We start from the raw sequence: 26275 nt of genomic DNA on the forward strand, positions 1-26275 counted from the left end.
TAACAAAAGAGATGGTGAGATGAATTTTGTTGGATGAATTTTATGTATAAGGAGAAATTTCGGCTTCATGATAAGGCATCTCACAAATGACTGCTGCGTTTGGTGTCCCCACCCAATATTAAACGGAAAATTACAGTTGGGAAACATCCCACGAAAACTGTCGTATCGTAAATCATCACAACCGAAAGAAGATGGAATCCCTTTGTTTACATAAAATTACGAGGAACACGAGCGCTTTTTATCATCAAAACATTTTAGAAATACGTCGTCAAATGACGTATTAGTCCCCTTAATGATAGGTCGAGTGGAAAGGAAAGAGACGACGTTCTGTCGGGTTTTGTTGGTGTGGAGGAGAATTGTATTTTGTTGTTTTGTTATTTATCATATTATTTATATTATGCTGTTATGTATTTATTTTATGTAATACAATGTGTTATGTAATTATGTAAGATATCGCAGATGCGATGTGCGCCTTTTGTTTTGGCGCAAAATGAGAGAGCGTGGCTTCAGTTTCAGTGAAGAAAGATTTGCACTGAGGAAGACTGACTACCAGAGATGGAGCAATGGAGGGAAGGGGCTTGAGACGATGTACCAACAGAAGACAGTGGTTTTTAACTTGGGGGGGGTACCTGTAACCCCCCCAGGAGGTGCGAAACCTTAACCCTGGGGGGGGGGAGTACCAGACATGGTAGCCAGTGCAATGGTACTGTATATTTACCATGAGAAAGCATAACGTGCGTTCATTGTATCCTATTAACTGGCATTTTCAATTTCAAATAAAAAAGTACCTTTGTTCAGTAATGGAATATATCTAATAATTTCTCAGCAAGGTTTGTGTCACCAATCCTTTTCATATGTTTCCACTATATTTGTATTGGATGGGGGTACGAGAATATTTTATGAGATAATCAAGGGTTATAAGGGCACTGAACAAGGTTAAGAACCACTGATTGTAGATGCTCTCTGAGGGAAGGAGGAGATGGACGCGCCTAGCAAATAGAAGCTTTCTGCTTTATGTAGTTCCTCTATGAGAAGTTGATCCACGTGATTAGAGGGAGAGTGGGAAAGTGTAAGTACGTGATAGATGCATGCTCGACTAGTAACTCACTGAGGTGTCCATCAGGCTGGATTCCATGTTCCAGGCAGTAGAGTTCCCAGCAGGAGTTCCCCATCTGAACGCCAGCCTGGCCGATGTGTACGCTGATGCATTCCCTCTGAAAAAAGGAACAACAGAAAACGGGAATTAGCAGAGGAATCAGCTGTAAGTGGGGAGACAGTGTAGTAATGCAGGTGCACCCCCCCTTTCTCTCTCTCTCTCTCTCTCTCTCTCTCTCTCTCTCTCTCTCTCTCTACTTTGCTTTGCGGATAACGGTTGTACTGGAAAAAAGACAGCTATCTAATTGCGTCTGCAGCTGTTTGTTCGTCTGCTACAGACTCATTTACACGGAACAAGTTCAGAGGAGAGCCAAACGTGTAAGTTAGTTTTTACAAGTTACATGCCGTGCGTAAGCATCTACTTGACAAAAAATATATAGCAACCTGGTCACATTTCTATGTTAAGCATATATTTACACACGGCAAGTAACTTGCACGCTTGACTTGCCTTTCAACTTGCTCTGTGTGAATGAAGACAGGAGGAGGAGGGTCTACTTGCCTGTTCCTTTGGGGAACAGGGGCTGGTTTTGTAGGTGCGTGAGTGTCAAGTAAATGGGGTCACCTGAAGAATTGTCACCCCAAAACGCCCACATGAAGAATCGTCACCCCATGAAGTCCCACGTGAAGAATTGTCACCCCAGAACGCCCACATGAAGAATCGTCACCCCATGAGATCTCACATGAAAAAATGTCACCCTAGAACGCCCACATGAAGAATTGTCACCCCATGAGGTCCTACCTGAAGAATTGTCACCCCAGTACGCCGAATATCAACAGTGGAATAAAGATTAGGTTAGGTTAGGTTGAATGAGGGTTATGCTTATTGTCACCAACTTCTACAACCGAGAAATCATAAATCCAGGATGGCCCACATGAAGAATTGTCACCCTAGGATAGCCCATATGAAGAATCGTCATCCCTTGAAATCCCACCGGAAAATTTGTCACCCCAGCACGCCGAATATCAACAGTGGAATAAAGATTAGGTTAGGTTGAATGAGGGTCATGTTTATTGTCATCAATTTCAACCGAAGAATCGTAAACCCAAGATACCCCACATGAAAAATTATCACCTTAGGATAGCCTTTTTTTATTATGATGATTTTGTCAGTCTTGTGGACGGCATGTCCAGATTAGAATTGCCACCCCACTAAATGTGCCCCCCCACAGGACATATGCACCCCTCCTGCCCCTCCCCCCATGTGAGGGCCCTGTTTCTTCGATATCTAATTATCAAGCATTCAATCCCAATGGTTTCTGGCTTAACTTAGGAGAATCTGTTGTTGTTGTTGTCGTTCCCTAGACTGTCTGTCCGAGCAGTCCCGGGAGAATCTGTGACCCACTAGGACTGCATGGACTACAAGATGTAGGTCACTGGGCCTCTAAGGTGGACACGAAAATGAGACGAGACAGTGTCGGTCTATCTATGCTTTGATGCAGACAACGCAGCTGGTGGTGGTCGGAGGGCAATAGATAAATACCACCATCATTAACATCGTCGTCGTCGTCGTCACCGCCATTATCATCATCGTCATTATCATCGTCATCATCATCATCATCATCATCATTACCATCATCGTCGTGATCGTCGTCGTCATCATTATCGTCATCGAGACTCAGTTCCCATTCAGAGGGAAGTGGGCGTTAGGTATGAGGAACTCTTAGTGAAATATGTTGAGCGACGCTTTACTAAGCGTATATATACTAAAAGTATAAATGTATAAAAGTATAAAAATCGTATAAATGAAAAAAGTCCGGTCACTGGGTGCCATGACAACAGCAGTACATAAGACGCTTCGTTTTCTATTCACTCATGACAAATACGACAGTTTTCTCATACGGCCTTGTTACCAGACACTGCCGTGGTGTCAAATGACATACCCGAAGTAAGAACAACAATATTACAGCTGTTATGGTGAAACTCATCATATTAGTCAGCACTAAGAATATCTTCGTGGTTAGCGTCGCGATCCGGTACGCTGCGGTACCGAGCTCGAACCTAGCTCAAGAGCGTGAAATCTCCACAATGCTGTAAAAGCACGTCCCCCTTGAGCAAGTGGTGTGTGGTGTGCATGTAAGGTCACAGTTTAACCCGTAGATCGAGCCCTATATGATCTCTGAGGGTTTATGCGGAATGGTTATAGCTGTCGATCACAAGTCCAGCACACGAGCCAAGGGTACGATGTAGAAAGCAGTTGTGGAGTCACTGGTGCCATTTTGTGGGAATTTTCCACAAATTTGTGGAAGAATTTTGAAGAAATATATGTAGAATTTGTAGAATTATAAGTTGCAAAGAACTTATTTGTGTATATAATAATTCCTTCTTTTTGTAGGAAAAATATGGAAATCCAGATTTCTTCGTGGGAATTTTGCAGAAAAAATCTCATTCATTTGTGGGAACTGGCATAGATCACAGTTGGCAACACTGAGTCGTGCGTCGTGCGCCCAGAAGAAAGTGCTGGAAGGACACGAAGTCAAAAACGAACCTGAGAGCAATGTAGTAAGTAGCACACAGGCGCGGATACAAGGGGGGGGGGGGGTTGGCCAGGCCCCCCCTCCCAACGCCCCGAGTATGGTACACTCATCTCGAGTTTGATTCTCCTTGAATAAACACTTTGTAGTGCGAATTTATTATTTTAATTATATTTGGGAAATTATATATGATTTTACATACAATTACAAACAAAACAGACTTAGGTTTCTGGACTAATCTCCAAGCCAACAGCATTATTCTTGGGGTTAAAATATCGGCGTGTTTCAAGTATCGGTTCGCTTATAGGTTCGCTCCCCCCCTCCCCCTAAATAACATTCCTGGATCCGCGCCTGGTAGGACAGTATAACAACCAGGCTGCTTCAGTCTCTTCCTACCTCTCCCCCTCCCCCTCCTTTCCCTCACTTTCGCCCATTTTCACACCTTACATCCACCTAGTACTATCTCAGGTGGTCTTAGGCTGCGTTTACACCGAGCGAGTCCGGGCCGATTCCCGTCAAATGCTGTGACTTTGAATTGCTAGAAGATGACTTTGCTAGCAGCATTCTAAGAACACTTCATCAATCTATCTAACATTCGTAAAGTTTTAGCTCCTTTCATTTCGCCGTTCAGTTTCTCAATACATGACTTAAAGGTAATTTGACTTCTTAAGATTGAAAAAAACGAAATATTATAATCGATGTCGTTTCTACTCAAACGAACTCACGACGGTTGAGGAGAATCGGTAGACTCACTCGATGTAAACGCAGAATTATATGCCTCAATACCCCAACTGGATACTGAACTCAATTCTTGGGGGTATCTAAACAGGCATACAAAAATATCGAATTAATAGTTTTGTGTGAGAATTGTATTCTATTAATTTATTTACCGAAAATCAAAATCAAAAGTCCCTGGAATACGGCCGTTTGTTCATAGCCATCCCGTTTTCTTTCTTGTTACAAATCAAAAGTCAGACATCGGGAACGGTAGGTTCTACTATTGGAGAGGTGATATCAGGTTGACTTGAAGTTGAACTTTGGGATATCGGTGTTGGAAAAAATTTAAGAACCCTTCCTCTACCTCACCCTCCACCTCTTCTTCATCCTCCTCCTCACTCTTATCCTTCACCTAACCCACGTCATCCTCTCTCTCTCCCATCCTCTTCCTCATCTTCGTCCTCATCCTCAAACCAACGCTCTCCCTCCTTCCTCCCGTCCATGGAAGAAGAAATAGCAGAACTTTTGAAGAAGTTAATTTACAAAAACGAAGGAGGAGGAAAGGAAGAGAAAGTGAGGGAAATGGAAAAGGGAACGAGAATTGGGAAAGGAGGAGGAAGGGCAGGAGGAAAAGGAAAAGGAGGAGGAGGAAAAGAAGAGAAAGTGAAATGGAAAAGGGAACGAGAATTTGGAGAGGAGCAGGAGGAGGAGGAGGAAAATGAAGAGAAGGAAGGGGAAAATGAAAAGGAAGAGGAGGAAGGGCAGGCGGAAAAGGAAGAAAAGGAAGAGGAGGAGGAGGAGGAAAGGAAGAGAAAGTGAGTGGAATGGAAAAGGGAACGAGAACTGGAAGAGGAGGAGGAAAAAGGGCAGGAGGAAAAGGAATAGGAAGAGGAAGAGGAAGGGCAGGAAGGAGGAAAAGGAAAAGGATAAGGAAGAGGGGGAGAAAGGGCAGGAGGAAAAGGAAGAGGAGGAGAAATAGCAGGAAGGAAGGGGAAAAGGAAGAGGAGAAAGAGGAAAAGGAAGGGAAGGAAGGGGAAAAGGAATAGGAAGAGGAAGGTCAGGAAGGAGGAAAAGGATAAGGAAGAGGGGGAGAAAGGGCAGGAGGAAAAGGAAGAGAAGGAAGAGGAGGATTAAGAGCAGGAAGGAAGGGGAAAAGGAAGAGGAGGAGAAAGAGGAAGAGGAAAAGGAATAGAAGGAAGAGGAAGAGGAGGACGTGGAAGTTGAGACAAGGGGGGAAGCGGGATCGGGAGGAAGAAGCCCCGGAACGGGGGGGAGGGGGGGGGAGGGGGTGGAAACCACTCCGGAAGGTAAGCCGAGACGTGTGAGTATGAGGGGTGGGGAGTCGAGGAGGAGGAGGAATAGGGGGACGAGGAGAGGAAGAGAAAGAGGAGAAGGACGAGGAGAGTGAGGACGAAGAAAAAGAGGAGGAAGGAGACGAGGAGAAAGAAGAGGAGGAGGAGGAGGAGGAGAAGGGGGGCGAGGAGACTGAAGTGGAGGCAGAAGGAGAGGAGGAGGAGGAGGAAGAGGGGCCTGAGGAGGAGAAAGAAAAATAGGAGAAAGAGGAGGAGGAGGCGGGGGATGCATAAGACACACACACACACACACACACACACACACACACACACACACACACACACACACAGACAAACACACAACTCTGCCTACCAGAGTTTGAGTGCCGGTTCGCATTGCAGAGAAACTGAACTTTTTTCAGCAATGGGTGAACACCACATTATCAAACGGGTGTTCACGTGTGTGCGCGCACGCACGCCCGCTCACGCCATGGTGCTAACAGACCCCAAATTTCGACAGGGTGACAGTTCTTCATGTGGGCTATCCTAGGGTGACAATTCTTCATGTGGGCCATCCTGCCATTACGATTCTTCGGTTGTATAAGTTGATGGTAATAAGCATAACCCTCATTCAGCCTAGCCTAGCCTAATCTGTATTCCACCGTTGATAATTGGCGTACTGGGGTGACAATTCTTCAGGTGGGATCTCATGGGGTGACGATTCTTCATGTGAGCGTTCTGGGGTGACAATTCTTCATGTGATCCCAGCAATCATCCCTTTCCAGCTTCCGTGCCTTCATCGCCCAAAAATTCTTGCCGGTGAGACATCGAGCCAGCGAGCCCGCCGACCCGTCATCCGGGCGAAGAGAGTGCCCCTCCCTTTCCAAGTGCCGCATGACGGCGCCAGTACGCGGGGTCAGGTATAATTATCGATAAGTTCGTACCCACCACCTCCCTTAGGCGTCCAGGCGCCGAGGTGCTCATATTTCTTCCTAGAAGCTTTGGGGAATTCAGCTGGTTGGAGGAAATCGTGGGCCCTGCTATGGAAGTGCCGCGTTTTGATGCATTGCCTTACACAAGCAGCGTGGAGGTGAAACCGGGTTGACTCTTCGACCACGAGGTGCCACCAAGAAGGGAGGTACAACGGATGGGTTTCTGGAAGGGCGTAGGATGGTTGTAGGGTGGATGCATGCGCTAAATGGGCAACCCCCTTTGTAAGAAGGAAAAGAAATTTAGGTAAATATGGAGGAAATTGGATAATTTGGCGAGGAATCGAACGAGGCTACTTTCAAGTGTGATTTTCAGGTCAGCGTCGTCCAAAAGCCTCCTACTCATTTCATTGACCCGCGAGGTTGTATTAAGGGACGCATACTTTAACTTTACTAACGCTTCTCAAAAAAAAAAAAAAAAAAAAAGATAAATAGCATCGGGGACCATTCTAGTGGCAGCGTCTGCATCAAAATAGGGCCATCGACTGTCATCAGTCCTGTCTCACTCAACTATCAATTACCCTTAATTTTCCATCCCACTGCCTACACAGGACCCAGTACCCTGTCCATGGGCACGTGGTACCTGTGGGTGCACGGGGAACACGAAGACTTAATGGTGTTACATAAGGCGCTTCGCCCCACCTCCCAACGGGCGCCTTCGTTCGTCCCGCGGCGCCAGACTACCGCAGCGCCAGCAGACATACGACCGACCGATGCCACACCCGGTTTAGGTGTCGGGCGAGATCCAAGTGACTCAGCCCTGGGTGCAGTACGCGTGCACGAGAGAGCATGGCTCATGGCTCACGGCTCCGAGTGGGCTGACTGGTAGGTCGATGCAGAGGATTGGAACCAGAGGCAGGGACTGGGGATACCTGGACCTGAAATGAGGACTGACGACTAGGTCGAGCTCCCGAGACAGCGCTGTCACCAGCCAGCCAATCAAGGTTTCTTTACTTCCTTTCTTTCTACCTCAGCGAGCACACAAGTCATCGTACATGGGATGTGCTTATGCATCTCTTTAAACACCCTGAAGGCCCATTCATCTCACGACGATGGTTTAATCCAACTTGGATGGTGCAAAGTGTCTTTACGGTGTCGAGTGTTAGAGCAGTTGTGGGCGTGAAAGGAGCCTGAGGATCACACGAAGAATCGTCACCCCAGACTTCGACAGGGTGACAATTCTTCATGTGGGCTATCCTAGGGTGACATCATTCTTCGGTTGTATAAGTTGATGACAATAAGCATAACCCTCATTCAACCTAACCTAACCTTTATTCCACTGTTGATATTCGGCGTACTGGGGTGACAATTCTTCAGGTGGGATCTCATGGGGTGACGATTCTTCGTGTGGGCGTTCTGGGGTGACAAGTCTTCATGTGGGCCATCCTGGGTTTACGATTCTTCGGTTGTATAAGTTGATGACAATAAGCATAACCCTCATTCAACCTAACCTAACCTCTATTCCACTGTTTATATTCGGCGTACTGGGGTGACAATTCTTCAGGTGGGATCTCATGGGGTGACGATTCTTCATGTGGGCGTCCTGGGGTGACAGTTCTTCATGTAACCCTTTTAGATGTCTCCAGCACTAAAATTAAACACTGGTCTATGGCACCTCTGATGCCCGCCGTTGCAGTGAAGGGTTGGGCAGCCGTGAAAGTGTGACTTGAACAATTCCCTAGGATTTGTTAATCTATTTACTTACTAATTCCCTTATTTATCTACTTATTCATTTACTCGTTCGTTTGTGCACTCATTTATTTGCTTATTTGTTCATCTACTTCCTTTTTTATTTTTTCGGGGTGGGGGGGGGGAGGGTTAGTTGACAGACTGCTGTGTGAAGTAACGGGGCACCGCCTTTGCATGTTGTGGTCTAATAGTGTCAAACTCACTCCCGGGACTGACTCGACACACGCACACAACTCTCATTCAATTATGCATGTGCTCATCAGGTTTCAGTTTTTTTACTTGAGGTGTGTGTATGTGTGTGTGTGCGTGTCTGTACATTTATTTACCTAGTTGTATCTTACGGGAAGGGGAGCTATGCTCGTGTGGTCCCGTATCTGTATCTCGCCACATCTAATTTGTCCTTAAATTCGTGTTTTTTTTTTTTTTTTTTTTTTTTTTTAACAAACTATTGTTTCGTCTAGAGCAGTGTTTCTCAACCTTTTTACCCTTGCATAACCTTTAAAATAAATTGCATGTTTCAAGGAACCCCCGCGCCAAAAAAAAAATATATATATATATATACATATATATATATATATATATATATATATATATATATATGTATATATATATATATATACCATATCTTTCTCATTTTATTTTCATCGTAATAATAGGTTAGCTAGGATGATGTCTATATTGCATTACTACAATAACCAAGAATATGTGCGTGTTTAATTATATTACGTACATCAAATTAAATAAAAAATAAAAAGTGCATTAGCTTATCTCACTTGTTCTCGCGGAACCCTTAGGGACCTTTTGCGGAACCTTAGGGTTCCGGGGAACCCTGGTCGAGGAACGTTGGTCTAGCGTGTTCCATACATCCACTACTCTGTGAGGAAATATGTGTATTCACCTCGGATCTGCTGCAGTCTCTGTCGAGACAGCCAGACACCACCCTACGGCAGTGAGCTCAGAGCTCATTATTTGCCGATCTCTGGGTAGGTCTGAGACCACTCACACACCACACACCGGGACAGCAAGGTCACAACTCCTTGACTAACGTCCCGTACCTACTCACTGCTAGGTGAACAGGGGTTACACGTGAAAGGAGACAAACCCAACTTATCTCCGCCCGGCCGGGGAATCGAACCCCGGTTCTCTGGCTTGTGAGGCCAGTGCTTTACCATTCCGCCACCGAGCCGTGTGTGCGTGCGTGCGTGCGTGTGTTACACATTCGTGGATGATGTTTGCACACACTATCACTTCGTCCAAATTGTGCCAGACACCCACCGCTCTTTGTGGAAAGCGTTTTTTTAATCTCTTCTATAACTGTCCTTTTTTAATTTCTTTTCATGCCCCCTTGTGTGTGTGTGTGTGTGTGTGTGTGTGTGTGTGTATTCACCTCGGATCTGCTGCAGTCTCTGTCGAGACAGCCAGACACCACCCTACGGCAGTGAGCACAGAGCTCATTATTTGCCGATCTCTGGGTAGGTCTGAGACCACTCACACACCACACACCGGGACAGCAAGGTCACAACTCCTTGACTAACGTCCCGTACCTACTCACTGCTAGGTGAACAGGGGTTACACGTGAAAGGAGACATACCCAACTTATCTCCGCCCGGCCGGGGAATCGAACCCCGGTTCTCTGGCTTGTGAGGCCATTGCTTTACCAATCCGCCACCGAGCCGTGTGTGTGTGTGTGTGTGTGTGTGTGTGTGTGTGTGTGTGTGTGTGTGTGTGTGTGTGTGTGTGTGTGTGTGTGTGTGTGTGTGTGTGTGTGTGTGTGTGTGTGTGTGTGTGTGTGTGTGTGTGTTTGTGTGTGTCATTTGTCTGATTAGGTTAAAAAGTGTACAAAGCGCCATATGGGCCTTGGGGAAGCCTCTCGCCGTAAACTTTGTCATCATGGTTGTCGTGGTTGTGTGTATTGCCTCTGCCCTCCCCTCTCCTCCCTTCCCCTACCCTCTCATTTTCCTCCCCTCCCTTACCCTTTCCTCCACTCTTTTCTCCTCCCCTTCCTTCCTCTCCCCTCACCTTCCCTCTCTTCTACCCTCCTCTTCCTTCTTCTCCCCCTTCCTTCCCTATTTTCTCCTCCTTTTCCTTTCCTTCCCCTCCTTTTCCTCCTTTACCTTGCCCCCCCACCCCACCCCGTGCCTTCGCCAGTCTCACTATTTTTACCAGTTGCTTTCGAAACTCGCTCGATTTTTTTTTAAGGACTGAAATGGGCAGATTTGTACTCGCAGCTTTCTCTAACTGGTCTTGTTGGTGGTCTAGACTGAAATAATACAGCCAAGACGTTCTGGAATGTGTAAGGATTTTTATCTTTATAAAGAAATGTCGACAATGGCGTTAAAGTTACAACATAACGGAATTATCACGGTGTCATCAATATTAGTTACGTTTATTTCATACATACGGACCGAAATGCGATATCTTTTGTGATTATGATAACTACACAAAATGTGATTACAACAGTGATGAAAAAAAAATTGTGTATTAATATTACAAGCATTAAGAGCATTTAATGTAATTATGTATTTCCCAATGAAATATTCAGTAATACTTGGCCATTAATTATCACAACTGTAATGCACAGGGAATGAATGTTTAATTGGCGATTTATAGTAATAACAAGAAATAACATTAGAATTATAATAATGATAATAGTAATGACAATAAAAAACTAACAATAACAATACAATAATAATAATACTCATGAAAATGATCATTCAAAGCATCATTGCAGTATGCGGGTCTGTCAGTCTTTTTCTAAACTATGCAGCCTAACCTAAAATTCGAAATCCTGCCACAACTGGAAGAAAATCGCAATAAATTCACTGATAAAATATATATATATATATATATATATATATATACATATATATATATACATACATATATATATACATACATATATATATAAATATATATATATATACACATATATATATACACACATATATATACATAATATATATATACATACATATATATATACATACATATATATATACATACATATATATATTACATAATATATATGTATATATATATATATATATATATATATATATATATATCATCGCGTCTCGTCCATGTTACTATGATTTAAGTGACATCGAAATATGTGGCATTATCGTTACCTGTGCGTCATACGTCATTATCCTCATTACTATCATTATCATTACCATTACTATTACTGATTATTATTACTTATCACTATTACCATAATCATTGTTGGAGCATACACAATCACTTAGGAAGGGTTAAAAAATTCAAGCGTTTTCGTAGATTCACGCCAGTTGAATACAAAATACGCCACCACGTTCTTACCGCTGAAGTCAGAAGAAAAATATCTCCCACTAATAAATAGTACTGTATAAGGTGAAACCATCATAGGAGCTCTACAGAAAACGGTAATAACGCCAGTTACACATGTTATCCTAATGGGAAACTGTAATGTTATAACACATTTGTAAATGTAACACTTTAAACCCACTATCGGAGAAATTATATCAGAAGTACAGGAGATCCGTATATTTCGACTATCTGTAATCCTCTTCAGCGAAGAGGACTATAGATAGTAGTCGAAATATACGGATCTCCTGTACTTCTGATATTATTTCTCCGATAGTGGGTTTAAAGTGTACATGTTATCCTAAGTACACATCCTTGCACTAATCTCCATGATGCCACATACAATGCAGATGTCAGCACAGCGCGCACGTGGTGCGACATGACGTCACGTTGGCGTTGAAACCCTTTTCCCTCTCCTTGCTGCATAGTATGGCTGCTCGCCTCGCCGCTCGACCCGAAAATCCAACCCACTCCATCCCCAACCCCCAACCCAGGGAAGGCCTGATGCCATCTTGACTTCTTTTTCTGTCATGAGTTTTTTCAGACCCTCCCCAGACCATTTACACGCTCCCCTCTCTGTGAACATAAACCTGCCTTGCAGAACAGCTGTTCCTTCACTACCTCACCCCTTCCTGTCTTTCTTGCGCACGCGCAGTTGCTCCCTTCTCTCTCAGTACACCCTGCCGCTTACTTCCTTCTCCTGGGCACGCGTTGATGTTCCTGACTACACTCATAACGTGATTTATTTTCTTTTTCCTTTGCGCCCCCTCTCTCCTCTCTTTGTACAACTGGTTGTTATTATTATAATCTCGTCCAGGAGGCGGTTGATCTCTATCGTCCCACCTTCCCTGATTACCCCTCCTCCCCCCTATATGCACTAGAGTTTAATATCTCTCACGCCCATCCTCTTCTGACTGCCACTGTCCTCCTTTCTAGCCTTCTGGTCATCTGGGCGTTCTCCTAAATCGGGTCTCTCCACCTCACTGAACCGCTCCACCCCACCAACTCCCGGCCACTGACCGCTACTCTCTATGACTCACGCCCTTCCTCGCCCATGGGTCAGTTTTCGCTAATTTCCGGGTGGGTGGGGGGTCGGTGGGAATAGGTGGCATATCAAACGTTTCCCCGCCTCCCTTCCATCTTGCCAACCTACCCCAATGACACGAATTTGACAAATATCATTCCTACATCCACATTCTTGCGCTTCTTGCTCGGCCAGAGCGATGCGTTGGAGGGCCATTCTCATCCTCAGCCGAACAGAATTACATAGTGGCGATCGCCAGAGAGTTAATAAAACTTAGTAAATGGGTTGGACTTAGCGGGTTATTACTACGGGATATTTCAGGAATCAAGTGAACTTGTAAAACTTTTTTTTCTCTCTTTTTCGAACACTTACCGTCATTTGAATCTAAATTGGTACGCTCTTCATTTTCCTCTTGCGGGCATTTCCTTTTAACATACTGTATATATTGGCCTATTAACCGTTCTTTTAAACAAATTAAAAATTCTGTATTCGCCCTTCTAATCTCAGAGTCGGCTTCATGTCCCCTCCCGGCCTGTCTGCCTGCCTGCATGTCTCGTCGACTACTCCAGACACCCCACCAACTTTTAAATATTTGTGGAGATGGAGGGAGGCATGACGGCCGACCCCCGAAGCCCGCACGAAGGCAGTACGCGCTGGGACGCTGTCATCCATCCATGTCCCATCCCCTCCACACACGCTTCGACCGAAATAGTGTAGCCTACTGTACAGTAGTTTTTATACTCCTCCAGTTCCTACGCCTTCCTCCTTCCCTTCCTTCCTCTCTTTCTTACTCTCTTCTTCCTTCCCTTCCTACCTTTCTTCCTTACTCTCTTCCTCCTTCCCTTCCTGCCTCTCCTCCTTACTCCCTTCCTGCCTCTCTTTTTTCCTCTCATTCGGCTCATGTGGCCGTGTGTTTCTGTGTGTGTACCTAATTGTAGCATAAAAGAATAACACTTGTAAAGTGCCGTCTCCTATTCTCATTTTCACTCATACCTATCCTGTGTGTGTGTGTGTGTGTGTGTGTGTGTGTGTGTGTGTGTGTGTGTGTGTGTGTGTGTGTGTGTGTGTGTGTGTGTGTGTGTGTGCGTGTGTGTGTGTGTGCGTGTGTGTTTACCTAGTATTTACCTAGTTGTATCTTACAGGAAGAGGAGCTACGCTCGCGGTGTCCCGTCTCTGTATATCGCAGTGTCTAATTTGCTCTTAAATTCATGTATGGTTTTTGCACACATTATTGTTTCGTCCAATTTGTTCCAGACATCCACTACTCTGTGTGGAAAGCTGTTCTCTTTCAGGTCTCTTCTATAACTGTCCTTTTGAATTTCTTTTCATGTGTATGTGTGTGTGTGTGTGTCTGTATATGTATATTTATATATATATATATATATATATATATGTGTGTGTGTGTGTGTGTGTGTGTGTGTGTGTGTGTGTGTGTATTGCAATAATTCACAAGGCACACGTGAAAATAATATGCAGAAAAAACTAAGCTTCTTATTTCCCAGTGTTTTTTCTGCATATATATATATATATGTGTGTGTGTGTGTGTGTGTGTGTGTGTGTGTGTGTGTGTGTGTGTGTGTGTGTGTGTGTGTGTGTGTGTGTGTGTGTGTGTGTGTGTGTGTGTGTGTGTGTGTGTGTGTGTGAACGTGCGTGTGTTCAACAGAGGACAGAACGGAGCTGAGAACGTTTGGATGTGTGCCCAAGTTGTTAAAATCAATTCAGTCAATCAGTCATTCAGTCAGTCATTCAACTCTCTTCCTACGGTTAGCTCAGATTCTTAAATTCTAATGCAGTATTACATCGACAGCTATAATATATACACACACAGATACAGTGTATAAATACATACATACCTACAAACATGCATTAAGTGCACGAATTAACTCAACCTGTATGCATATTTTTTATGGACGAACACATTCACAAAATATGGCTTCTGCCAACTTAGATGAGACCTATTGTAATCGTCCCCTACCCAGCCGACCTCCTTCTTGAAAATGAATAGTTTTATGTGGAGTAATTCGAGGATGAGGGTGAAATACAATTTTTACAATAACATTGGCGGAGTATAAGACATCAGGTCTTGCGGAAACAGATTGCGCGGGAAAATTGAATATACAAAACAGAACGGGAATAGTGACGTGTCGCTACACTCTCGTTTCCCCTTCACCACCGTTCTTAAACGCCCATATGACTTTACTCTCCTGTACTCCATCCAACTCACACACACACACACATACACACATACACACACACACACACGGACGTGGCTTGTGAGGAAATGGAAAAACAACTAGAGGAACAAATGGGGGGAAAGGAATTTTGAAAGGGTGTTATAGATGAATGCAGATATGAACTAAAAATATCTTAAAGGTCTATCAACTGGAAATTGAGACGCAAGTATGAATCACCAAGCTAATAGTGAGCAGTGAAGTCTTTGAGTAGGCTTCAGTTCAGGCAGAAATAATGAATGTTTCAAACATATCCTTCCAAAATTGTCATTATATATATATATATATATATATATATATATATATATATATATATATATATATACAGTATATATATATATATATATATATATATATATATATATATATATATATATATATATATATATATTAGGAGGGGGCAAGGTGAACGATAGGTTTAGAAAATATAAATGATAAATGTAGAAATGAGGGAATTATTCTATCTTTTGGGATCATTCGGTTTAAGAAAAGTTTCATGACCTGATGGGATCTCAAAGTGGATACTTAAAGAATGTAGGAAACAACTGGCGGACATATATGGAATAAATAATTGCAGTGATGTCTTTCAAATAATCAAACCCATCAAAGCTAAAAGTTTCTTTCGAATGCTGCCACACCCAGTGGTAGAGTTGGAAATTAGGTGAAACTTCCCAGACATACAGGCCGCACGTGCTCGCCGCCTTGCCTTCAACTTATATTCCGTTCTAATAGGAAATTACGCTCCATTTCTGCCGTGCGGCTCGGTACAGTTGGTAGCCCTGCAGACTCCTGCTCCATACAGGCACCAGCGTCACGCAAATTCCTTACCTACTCCAGAAAATATTATATTTCTCCACTTTGTTCATAAGCTAGGAATTTTCTATTTCGATTATTGGAAAGAATAGTTATTCTACAACTAAAACAAAGATTTCAAAAACCGATAGGGTGAGAAACTAAGTAATTATGTGGAGTTGAATTCAAGGGAAAAAAATGATTGGTTTATACACAATTTTACTTATAATCAATGTTTACAACAATCATAATAACAAATGTAGAATAAAACTACATAAATAACTCCTGAACACGATAGTGCATTCGGATTTCATATAGAAAGCCATAATTGTTTTAAAATGAGTTTTTTTTTCAATATTTTGCGTCATGACTATCGTGGTGGGAGGGAGGGAGGGGGAGTTGGGGAAGGTAGTTGTCGACTCCTTCCCTCCTCCTCCTCCTTCTAATTTATTCATTATTCAATTTATTATGAGAAAGTATTCGTTTTCCATTAATCTTACCCGAGAATATTTATATGTAATGTGAATTTGTCAGTAAGTTGTGGAAAGGGTAGGTAGATTATTTGAATGTGCTCAAAAGAGTAAGAAAAAAGATTAGGTTAAACGAATGTGTGATCTCATGAATGATCTGGTCCGTGAGGGCGCCCCTAATATATTGGTGGTAATGACGAAAGAGATATCTGGGATAATGATTCTAGAAGATGAAAGATTCGAAAGCAGGAAGTTTCTAGATCTTTAAGGAGAACAATACTAGAAAGGCGAGAGGAAAGAGATAGACATCAAAATCAAGTCTGTTCAGAGCTCAAACAGGGAAAGGTGGGTGGGTACTACGCCTTCTTATTTTCAATGTTGTTGAAATATTTATCTTTCTACATATTACAATTCTTGACTCTACATTCAACATAATGAAATCACATCAACTGAATTAGCAATAAAGGTATATGTTTCAGCTTTTCAGTTTGACAAACCTGTTAAAATGAGAGGGAAATAACCTTCCAAGAAAATGTGGAAAAGGTGCAGGAAGAATATTCGAGAACCAAGGAAGGCTTAGTATTTGAACACACCGCAAAGCTAATGAACACAAATGTAACGGTCACTGAAGAACGGGAATCATGGTGCAAAACTCAATTGTAGAAAAAAAAATAATAAATTGATGTACAAAAAGAACAAGAAAATATAACAGTAAAAGTGTTGGATCAACATCGTAGACGGAGTGAGACAGTACGTTGTGAGATAGTTATGCCAGACCACAAACATACGTACAGAGACAGACAGACAGATAGACGGCTAGCCAGACAGCTAGTCTAAAACGCTGTCAGACTGACAGGCAACTTACTACAAACAGACAGACGGAGAGACAGAGAGAAGATGAAGACATCGACCTTTGCACACCACAACGAAACGTCTTTCCTATCACACGCTCTGGTTCGTAAAAAATACACACGCACACACACACACACACACACACACACACACACACACACACACACACACACACACACACACACACACACACACACACACACACACACACAAACTTTATAAATTTTGGTCTGTTTTTTTAATGGCCCGGCTATTGTGTTTAGAGGAAAGCAAGGTTCTTTGATAAACGAGTTACAAGATCTCCTTCTTCATACACCGCCCTATCTCCCTCTCTTTCTCTTTCTTTCTTTCTCTCTCTCTTTCTGTGTGTGTGTGTGTGTGTGTGTGTGTGTGTGTGTGTGTGTGTGTGTGTGTGTGTGTGTGTGTGTGTGTGTGTGTGTGTCTGTGTGTGTGTGTGTGTGTGTCTGTGTCTGTGTCTGTGTCTGTGTGTGTGTGTGTGTGTGTGTGTGTGTGTGTGTGTGTGTGTGTGTGTGTGTGTGTGTGTGTGTGTGTGTGTGTGTGTGTGTGTGTGTGTGTCAAACCGAACACGACAATGAATCCCGTTTCCCTTTCAGCAACGGCCAGACCACGTCACTGCTTCTGGCGAAAACAAGTTAATAACGATACGATAAATTCTTCTACAAAGTAAAACGCCTCAAAGTAAGGTTTGGCTGTTTCTAGACTCGCGGAAATAATGCCAGCCAATGCTGAGTGATTTTTTTTTTTTTTTTTTAACTTTTGAGACTTGTATCAGGTTGTTAAGTTAAGAGGTTGGGTTAAGTCAATGTCTGTGGTTATATTGTCAGAAAGCCGCGTGTAGGAGGAAAGGAAGAAGGTCCTTTAACAAGGTACAGCAATGTGGCGGATTCTCTGCCATAGCTACCGAACGTGGAGCATTCCTGCGGCGATACTCTCGTCTCAATTTACCTACAAAATACACTTTATAGAATTAATGGCTAGCGTGATATTCGCGGAAAGAAAAATGCGATACAGGATTCAACATTTTGGACCTCGTCACTCATTTCGTAGAAGGTGGAGCCATTATCGGTTGTCATTTGAAGGTTGGCTAATTACTCTTTTCCAGTTAGACAGAGCTGGTCAAGGAAGCTTTCTCTTGATTGAGCCAACCACGTACGACTGTTCAGTGTTTACGAAACTGGAGCTTTCTCAGAAGCCAAGAGGGAGGCCACGGAAAAAAATAAAGCTTCCTCACAATTAAGTATATCATCCAATTTCTATTTTCCTTATCAACCACTTTGACATATATCAAAAAAAAATTGTATAGTTACTCAATATTGAAAGGTTTCAATTAGATAATAACATAGATACATTAAATTCTCCTTTTATATTTATTTATTTTCTTTATATTACGTCCAGGTCGACCAATGATCGAGCGCCTGCCGACATGACGTCACCCAACGGTTGTTCACAAAATATGTGAGTTCTCTCTCTCTCTCTCTCTCTCTTAAAGCACCCTACAACCCCCTCCCTCTCACCAGCCGATCAGTATCTTTTGGAATAACTTTCTCAACCTAAACTACCCCCCTTTCCCCTCCTCTTCTTCCTTCCTCCCCCTCCTCCTCCTCCGTTTGCGCAAAACGAACTACAACTGGCGACATCAACTCTGGACAAATCACAATCTCTTCTGGCATTAGTCCCACGCAATAACGACCACAACATTCCTCTCCTGAAGCTAACTTGGCCAACTGTGAAGTGTGTAACGGATGACAAAACAATGCCCTCTGCGTGTTGACGTGGGCAAGAAAGAGCCACTTTTAACTTGTTCATAGCATTGAGATGGTTTGTCGAGATGAGAAGTCGATCCTTTTTTTCACCCCTATGGGAGCCAGAATAAAAGAGGCGACTAGAATAGAAAGGGGAAAATGCTGGCGCCATGCTTGAGCTATTTTGCCTCTAAACATCAAACGGTCTAAGAACCATATTTCCATAACGAGGAGGTGTGTCATTTACCCCTTTCTATTCTAAACGTCTCCAATGTAGTGGTCGTCAGTAGGGGTGAAAAGACACCACTACTCTTTTTACAACGACTACTATTACAACTAATACACTACTACTATTACTACTACTACTTTTTTTATACTAAACGACTTCCATCCTTGTGGAGCTATGTGGTGAAAGCAGTCAGGATCTGTCTTCTACAAACGCAGTTTATTGCCCCCGCTCTTGCCAATGACTGTGGCCGGCTACCCTTCCATATTTCAAACAATTTAACTTTAATGAAGCCTAATACAGGAGTTCATGTATCCGACTTTTTACTACAGTCTGCTCAAAGTCGAGGTTATATATATATATGTCTATATATACACACACACACATATATATATACATATATGTGTGTGTGTGTGTGTGTGTGTGTGTGTGTGTGTGTGTGTGTGTGTGTGTATACATTATATATATATACATACATACATATACCAAGGCTTTTTCCCCCTTCCAAGGGAGGTAGCCAAAAAGGGAAAGGCATAAAAACACTCCCACCCATTTCATCCCTAAATACACTCCACACCCCTCCCACCCTTCCTCTCATCTGAGCACCTCCTGGGTGACGGGTCATCCCTGCACCCTGCCCACCGCCCTGGGTCAGAAGCAGTGTCGCAAGACACAGTATATATATATATATATATATATATATATATATGTATATATATATATATATATATATATATATATATATATATATATACACATATATGTGTGTGTGTGTGTGTGTGTGTGTGTGTGTGTGTGTGTGTGTGTGTGTGTGTGTGTGTGTGTGTGTGTGCTGAATTAAGTGGTGGGGAGCTCAGATATAGGAGAGCTGATTTTAAGAGTGAGAATGAGTCTACATCTCATCCACGCCACAATACTACTCTTCGGTTGTTGTTTCTTTTAAAAAATAATAAATAATAATGATAGGTTTATTGAGATAGCAGTGATACACTGACAATAATACAATTGGGCACTTTTATGAGTAATATAGTAATTATTAGAGTGATATGCTTAGTCTAAAATTTATGATGAGTTTATTGTGCGGACAATGGATGGAATGGCACTGTTCTTGTATCGGTCAGTTCTCGGCGCTCTGATGGGCTTGATGCTCTTTTGTGCCATCACCTGTGCCAGACGAGCGTGGCCCTCAGACCCATTCCATCTGAGGTCATGACTACTACTACTACTACTACTACTACTACTAATAATAATAATAATAATAATAATAATAATAATAATAATAATAATCATCATCATAATTGTAATACACGAACTACAACTGGCGGCATCAACCCGTCATAGGCGAATGTGTAGTTAGGAGCATTTGATGGAGTTGTCAGCTAACAATACTCAGGAGCAATTATTAAACTAGGGAGGGAAGATGAGAAAGAGGAGGAGGAGGAACAGAAGGAGGTGGTGGAGGAAGAGATGGAGGAGAAGGAGGAATACGAGGAGGAGGTGGTGGAGGAATAGAAGGAGGAAGAAATGGAGGAGGAGGAGGAGGAATAGGATGTGGTGGTGGTGGAAAAGGGGGAAGAGATGGAGGAGGAGGAGAACGTTTAACAGGAGTTGGTGGTGGTGGAAGAGGAAAAGGAGGAGGAGGAAAAGGAGGTGGTGGTGGTGCAAAAGAAGGAGAGAAGTAGGAGGAGGAGGAGGAGGAGGAGAATGATGAACAGGAGTTGGTGGTGGTCGTGGAAAAGAAGGAAAAGGAGGAGGAGGAGGAGGAGGAGGAGTAGGAGTAGGAGTAGGAGGAATAGGAGGGCACCGATTCAGTGTAGGTGTCCCGCCGTTCCTTGTAGGAAAATGTTACCAATGAAGACACGAAAGGGAGAAGGGGCCTCTGAGTGCCGGATGAGACAGCAGCACCCCTTGGTTGGCTCAGATCGTGCAAATTGTCCCGCGGGTCAGCAAATGGGCCTATAATGACATCCCTTCAACTGAATTAAATCGCCCGGCACTACTAGCCAGAATGATTTTGTTTGTCGAGACGGACCACACGAACGCACCCTCCCACCCCACACACATCTGATAGATGAAATCATCCGCAGTTGATCGAGAAGTATATCATCGTATCACACACACACACACACACACACCCGCCAAGGCCTGCACATCCACTTTTCCTCTTAATTGTGGTTGACGTCAGGCACATCCAGCCGTCGTCTCAGTCGCGAAGGAATTGTAGGTCGTCTCGATCAGCGTTCACTGTAGAGTGGGACATCTCCTCTTCCTCATTCTCCTTCTCCTCCTCTTCCTCTTCCTTCTCCTCCTCTTCTTCCTCTTCCTTCTCCTCCTCCTCCTCCTCTTCTATTTATTTCTGTCATCTTTGTTTTTTTGTTGTTGTTATGGACTGATTTACCGACATTTTTTTCCTTTTGGACAATCTCACGCTGACGTCGAACGAGGCCACTTGGTGGCAAGGGAGAGGTGGAAGGTGCAAATATCTTTACAAATCAGCCACTGAGCGCAACCAAATATCTGACGTCAAAAGGCAGCAACGACGAAGAAAATCGTTGCTTCAGGCCTGGGTGTCCCCGTAATAGTACATCATGTTGCTGCAGCGTTGTTTTCCATGTTATCGTCACGTCGGCTATTTTTCTTCCTTCGCAACGTCAACTGTCTACAATTGATCAGGTCACAAAATAAAACCCTTTGAGTGACGTCGTTTCTACATTCTCCCCACCTCCACCCATCCACGACTCTTCCTAGTCTCCAACCCGATTAATTTAACACCATATATATATAACCATTACACTATTTGATAACTAATACTTGATACTGAATTTAGATTTATTAATATTTACCTTCATCTATACATAGTAAATCACTATTATTATTATCTATACCCAAAATTGAATCTTAGAATTTAACAATTCGGCGTCTATGACCTCTGCAGTTACGACGCCAGATAACCTTTAATCAGTCAATCAATCAATCTCCAACCCGGTGCTCTAGCCCGTCTCTACACGAGCAGGAGAGGATGAGGATGAGAAGAAAGAAGCCACAGTCGTAAAATCATCAAACAAAGAAGTTTCATCGTGGACGTGAAAATGTCAAATTCCTTGTTGAGTGAGGCAGGAAAAAAAATCGAGACTATGACGATGTCTTGGTTCATGATAAGGTCTCCGATGTCTTGAAGTTCCTACCTAGGTAGGAAAAAAATCGAGATTTTGACGCTGTCTTGGTTCATGCTAAGGTCTCCGATGTCTTGAAGTTCCTTCCTAGGTAGGAACAAAATCGAGACTTTGACGCTGTCTTGGTTCATGATAAGGTCACCGATGTCTTGAAGTTCCTAGCTAGGAGGAACCCTCATTGATTGTCCCGAGTTTGCTACACGGAATTGCTTGCTTGTGATGATGGCGATGAAGGTCGCGGGAGTCTTTCGGGCAGCAAGACTCGCTGTGGTCGGTAGCTTCCGGCGTCCCTCTCTCCATCCCCCCAATACACACACACACACACACACACACACACACACACACACACACACACACACACACACACACACACACATCCTCCTCCACCCCTCGCCTTTTGCTTTCAAGTGCTTCTGTGTTTCCGAGGGCCTTCCCTCTGCCACCCTTCAGGAGGGAAGGAGGAAGGGAAGGAGGGAAAGAGGGAGAGAGGGAGGGAAGAGGGAAATGTTGTCTTTGGAAATAGGGCCCTTCTTACCTCCCATTCCGCTCAGGGAAGAACCCCTTTATTTATAAGAATAAAGAGGGAGGGAGGGAAGGGGGAAGTTCTGTCTTTGGAAATAGGACCCTGCTTGAATGTGTCACCGCCCATTCCGCCAAGGGAGGATTCGCTTCATTTACAGGAGTAAAGAGGAAGTGAGGGAGGGAGGTCAACAGGAAGGGATGTCTGCGTATAGCCTCCTCCTCCTCCTCCTCCTCAATCAGTCTACCATGGCTAGACGACTCCCCTTTCCATCGACTTTGCCTCCACCACCTCTCCTTCTCCTTCCCCTCCGTTCCCGTCCCAGCCGACCAGAAGCGCGGACCAGAGCTCCGCCCAGACATTCGCCGGACGAGACCGATCCGAGCCCAGGGACTTTCCGCGCCGGAAGGTCTCACTATCTGCCTGATTGAATATCCTCAAAATGGAAGAGGAGGAGGAGGAGGAGGACGAGGAAGAGGAGGAGGAGGACGAGGAAGAGGAGGAGGAGGAGGAGGAGGAGGAGGAGGACGAGGAGTAGAAGGAGGAGGAGAAAGAGGACGAAGAGGAGGAGGAGGAGGAAGATAGCTAGGACAAACGATGAACTAAAAAGGAGGAAGTGGTTGGACAAGAAAAGGGAAATGGTGTGCGATTAAGTAGGCGGACGAGGAGGTGAGGAGGAGGAGGAGAAGGAGGACGAGGAGGAGAAGAGGAGGAAGAAGATAGCGAGGACAAACGATGAACTAAAAAGGAGGAAGGAAGTGGTTGGACAAGAAAAGGGAAATGGCGTACAAGTAAGTAGGGGGGGGAGGGAGGAGGAAGGCATAGCATACTGACGATGGAAGAATAGTTAAAATGAATTTGATGCAAAACTGGGGAAAACTGTAGAGGCTGGATAGGAGGAGGAGGAGGAGGAGGAGGAGGAAGAGGAGAAGAGGGAGAGGGAAAGGAAGAGGGGGAGGGAAAGGAAGAAAGGAAGGAAGAGAAGGGAGAAGGGGAAACAAGGAGATGCGAAGGAAGAGAGGAAAGAGAAGAGAGGGGCAAGACTTTTCATCAAAATGAAAGTGTTCGCATCGGACCTAGTTATGGACCAAATGGTCTCCTGTCGGCATCCTCCTCCTCTGTGATCCTTTGTAGAAAGAAGAGGTGGGTGAGGGGCTGCAGGGTTCCAGAGTTGTTCGAGTTACGAAAGGATCGCACCAGATCACAAACGACCACTTTTCCTGAACACGGCGCGCAACGGGAAACGTGTGTCTCTTTCTCCAAGGGCCCTCCAGTCACTCACCAAGCCTACGACCTGTTTCCGACCACCGGCGACGACCAGGTGGTCGCCGACCAGTTGCAGGTAGTCTTTGGAAGTCGCTGGTAGTCGGTAATAAGATAGATAAATACATAGATCGATAGATAGATATATTACAACACACACTGAATAGTCCCCAGTACATAGATTTTCATCTTATCAACCACGTTAACTTTTTTCCATTTCAATTCCTTGCCTAGGTTTTGTGTCGCCGACCGATCGCTTGATTTTCGGTCGAAGGTGGTCGGAAACAGGTCGGAAGCTTGGTGTGACTGAGGCTTTAGACTTCTTCCATTCGGACAAACACTTTTTCCTTTCGGAGAGGGGTGGTGGGGTGGGTGGGTGGGTGACAACCCCACCGTCAGGATGATGGCGGTGGGCGTCGCCGTGTTGCGAGGAAAAAACAACAACAAAAACAACAAAAACAACAACAACAACAACTGAGGTTGGGCCTCTTTCCCGGAAAACCTGGTGAGAGGGGAAGGCGGTCACGGAGGAAGACAGCAGGTGATTTGAACCATACGAGGACAACCAGAATAAAACCTGTAAGTCGCCTCTAACGGTGAAGCGGAGAGGTGGAGGTTGGGTGTGAGTAGCCGTGGGCGTTGGTGTAGGCGGCTGTGGGCGTGATGAAGGGAAGCAGCCCCTACCTCTCCCCCCCACTCCCTCTCCCTTTTTGTCTGAAGCTTGATTAAGCCCCAGGAGTCACACCAAGCTCACGACCCGTTTCCGACCACTTCCTTCGACCGAAAATCAAGCGATCGGTCGGCGACACAAAACCTAGGCAAGGAATTGAAATGGAATAAAGTTAACGTGGTTGATTAGATGAAAATCTATGTACTGGGGACTATTCAGTGTGTGTTGTAATATATCTACATATCTATTTATCTATCTTATTACCGACTACCAGCGACTTCCAAAGACTACCTGCAACTGGTCGGCGACCACCTGGTCGTCGCCGGTGGTCGGAAACAGGTCGTAAGTTTGGTGTGACTGGGGCTCAACTTCACCTCGATTAAGAAGAGTTATCTCTAATCAATCTCGCTACAGAGATCTTATCTACCGTGTGTGTGTATGAAACGCTGAGGCAAGAATATGGAATTCATTTCAATACAACATGACAATTAAAGCCATCAATTGCTCTTATCTATTAGGACAATTGTCATGGCTTATTCCTTGCCTAGACTAATTGCTCCTTCGCAAACAAGGTCATCATATTAATACAACAGGGCAGGACTCGCAGTAATGGGTTTAAATTGGGCAAATTTAGATTTAAGGTGGAAATAGGCAAGAATTGGTTTACTAATAGGGTGGTCAACGAATTGAACAGACTTAGTAACCATTTAGTGAGCGCTGACACTATCGGTTAGACAACTTTATGGATGGGGATGGCAGGTGGTTATGGAACTGCCTAGTGTGGGCCTTATGGTCTCTTGCGGTCTCATTCATTCTTATTCTATGTTGTGAGAATAAACACCTTGTGAGATCGAAACCTTTATTGGTACTACGTTTCGCTTGTTACAGCTTTTTCAAGTACAGACATGACACACACTCTGAGCACATATGTTCCCATACTGTCTCGCTTGAAGATGGCTCAGTCGTTCAGTCACTTCCTGGACCAGTATCTGAGTATGTACTTGATCACAAGAAGAAGAGGATCATGTGATCTGAAAAGACTGATCTCGAGAGAAAGCCTCGGCGATCTGTTCTTCACGTCGAGAATCCATTGGCCCCAAACAAAGTGCAACAGAAAAGAAGAACGAGGGGAATAGATCTTCCTCCTCCTCCTCCTCCTCCCAATTTGTGAAGAGCCTACGGGCGTGATCGTCGAAGTCCGGGCGGAATCAGGGCTGTGACTTGACTTTCTTCTTCCGCCGTTTCCCGGCACGTCCGGACGGGGCCCCGGGTAGCACCCAGACTGCGGATCACCCACATTGGGGGAGGGGTGGGGGGAGGGGTCCTTCTCCACCACCCCCACCCCAACCCATCACCCCCACCTTCCCCCATCTACCGCATTCCCTTCTTGGAACTCTGTCAAGTCACGGACCATGGGCATCTCTCTCTTTCTCTCTCTCTCTCTTCCTCTCTTTCTTTCTCTCTTACCCCATCTTCCTCTCTTTTTTTCACACCTACTCCTCGTCCTAACCCCCCTCTCTCTCTTTCTCTCTTGTGCTCTCTTTCCCTATCTTCCTCTCGCTTTTCCTTTCTCCACCTGCTCCTCGACTCCCCCCCTCTCTCTCTCTCTCTCTCTCTCTCTCTCTCTCCGTTCCGC

The 26275-nt window shown here is 44.3% G+C and overlaps 1 protein-coding gene across 1 annotated transcript in view; it reads right to left on the bottom strand.

Moving 5' to 3' along the window:
- The window catches only part of LOC143034588 (tubulin alpha-2 chain), a 106041-nt gene that overhangs the window by 27823 nt on the left and 51943 nt on the right, over positions 1-26275 (bottom strand). Inside the window, exon 2 of the mRNA XM_076200867.1 lies at positions 1109-1214. Within this exon, the coding sequence (XP_076056982.1) occupies positions 1109-1214 (106 nt within the window). The remainder of the gene's footprint in view (positions 1-1108; positions 1215-26275) is intronic.

Source organism: Oratosquilla oratoria, chromosome 17 (assembly GCF_046742065.1).
Source record: "Oratosquilla oratoria isolate Oo_2021 chromosome 17, ASM4674206v1, whole genome shotgun sequence".
Taxonomy (NCBI): domain Eukaryota; kingdom Metazoa; phylum Arthropoda; class Malacostraca; order Stomatopoda; family Squillidae; genus Oratosquilla; species Oratosquilla oratoria.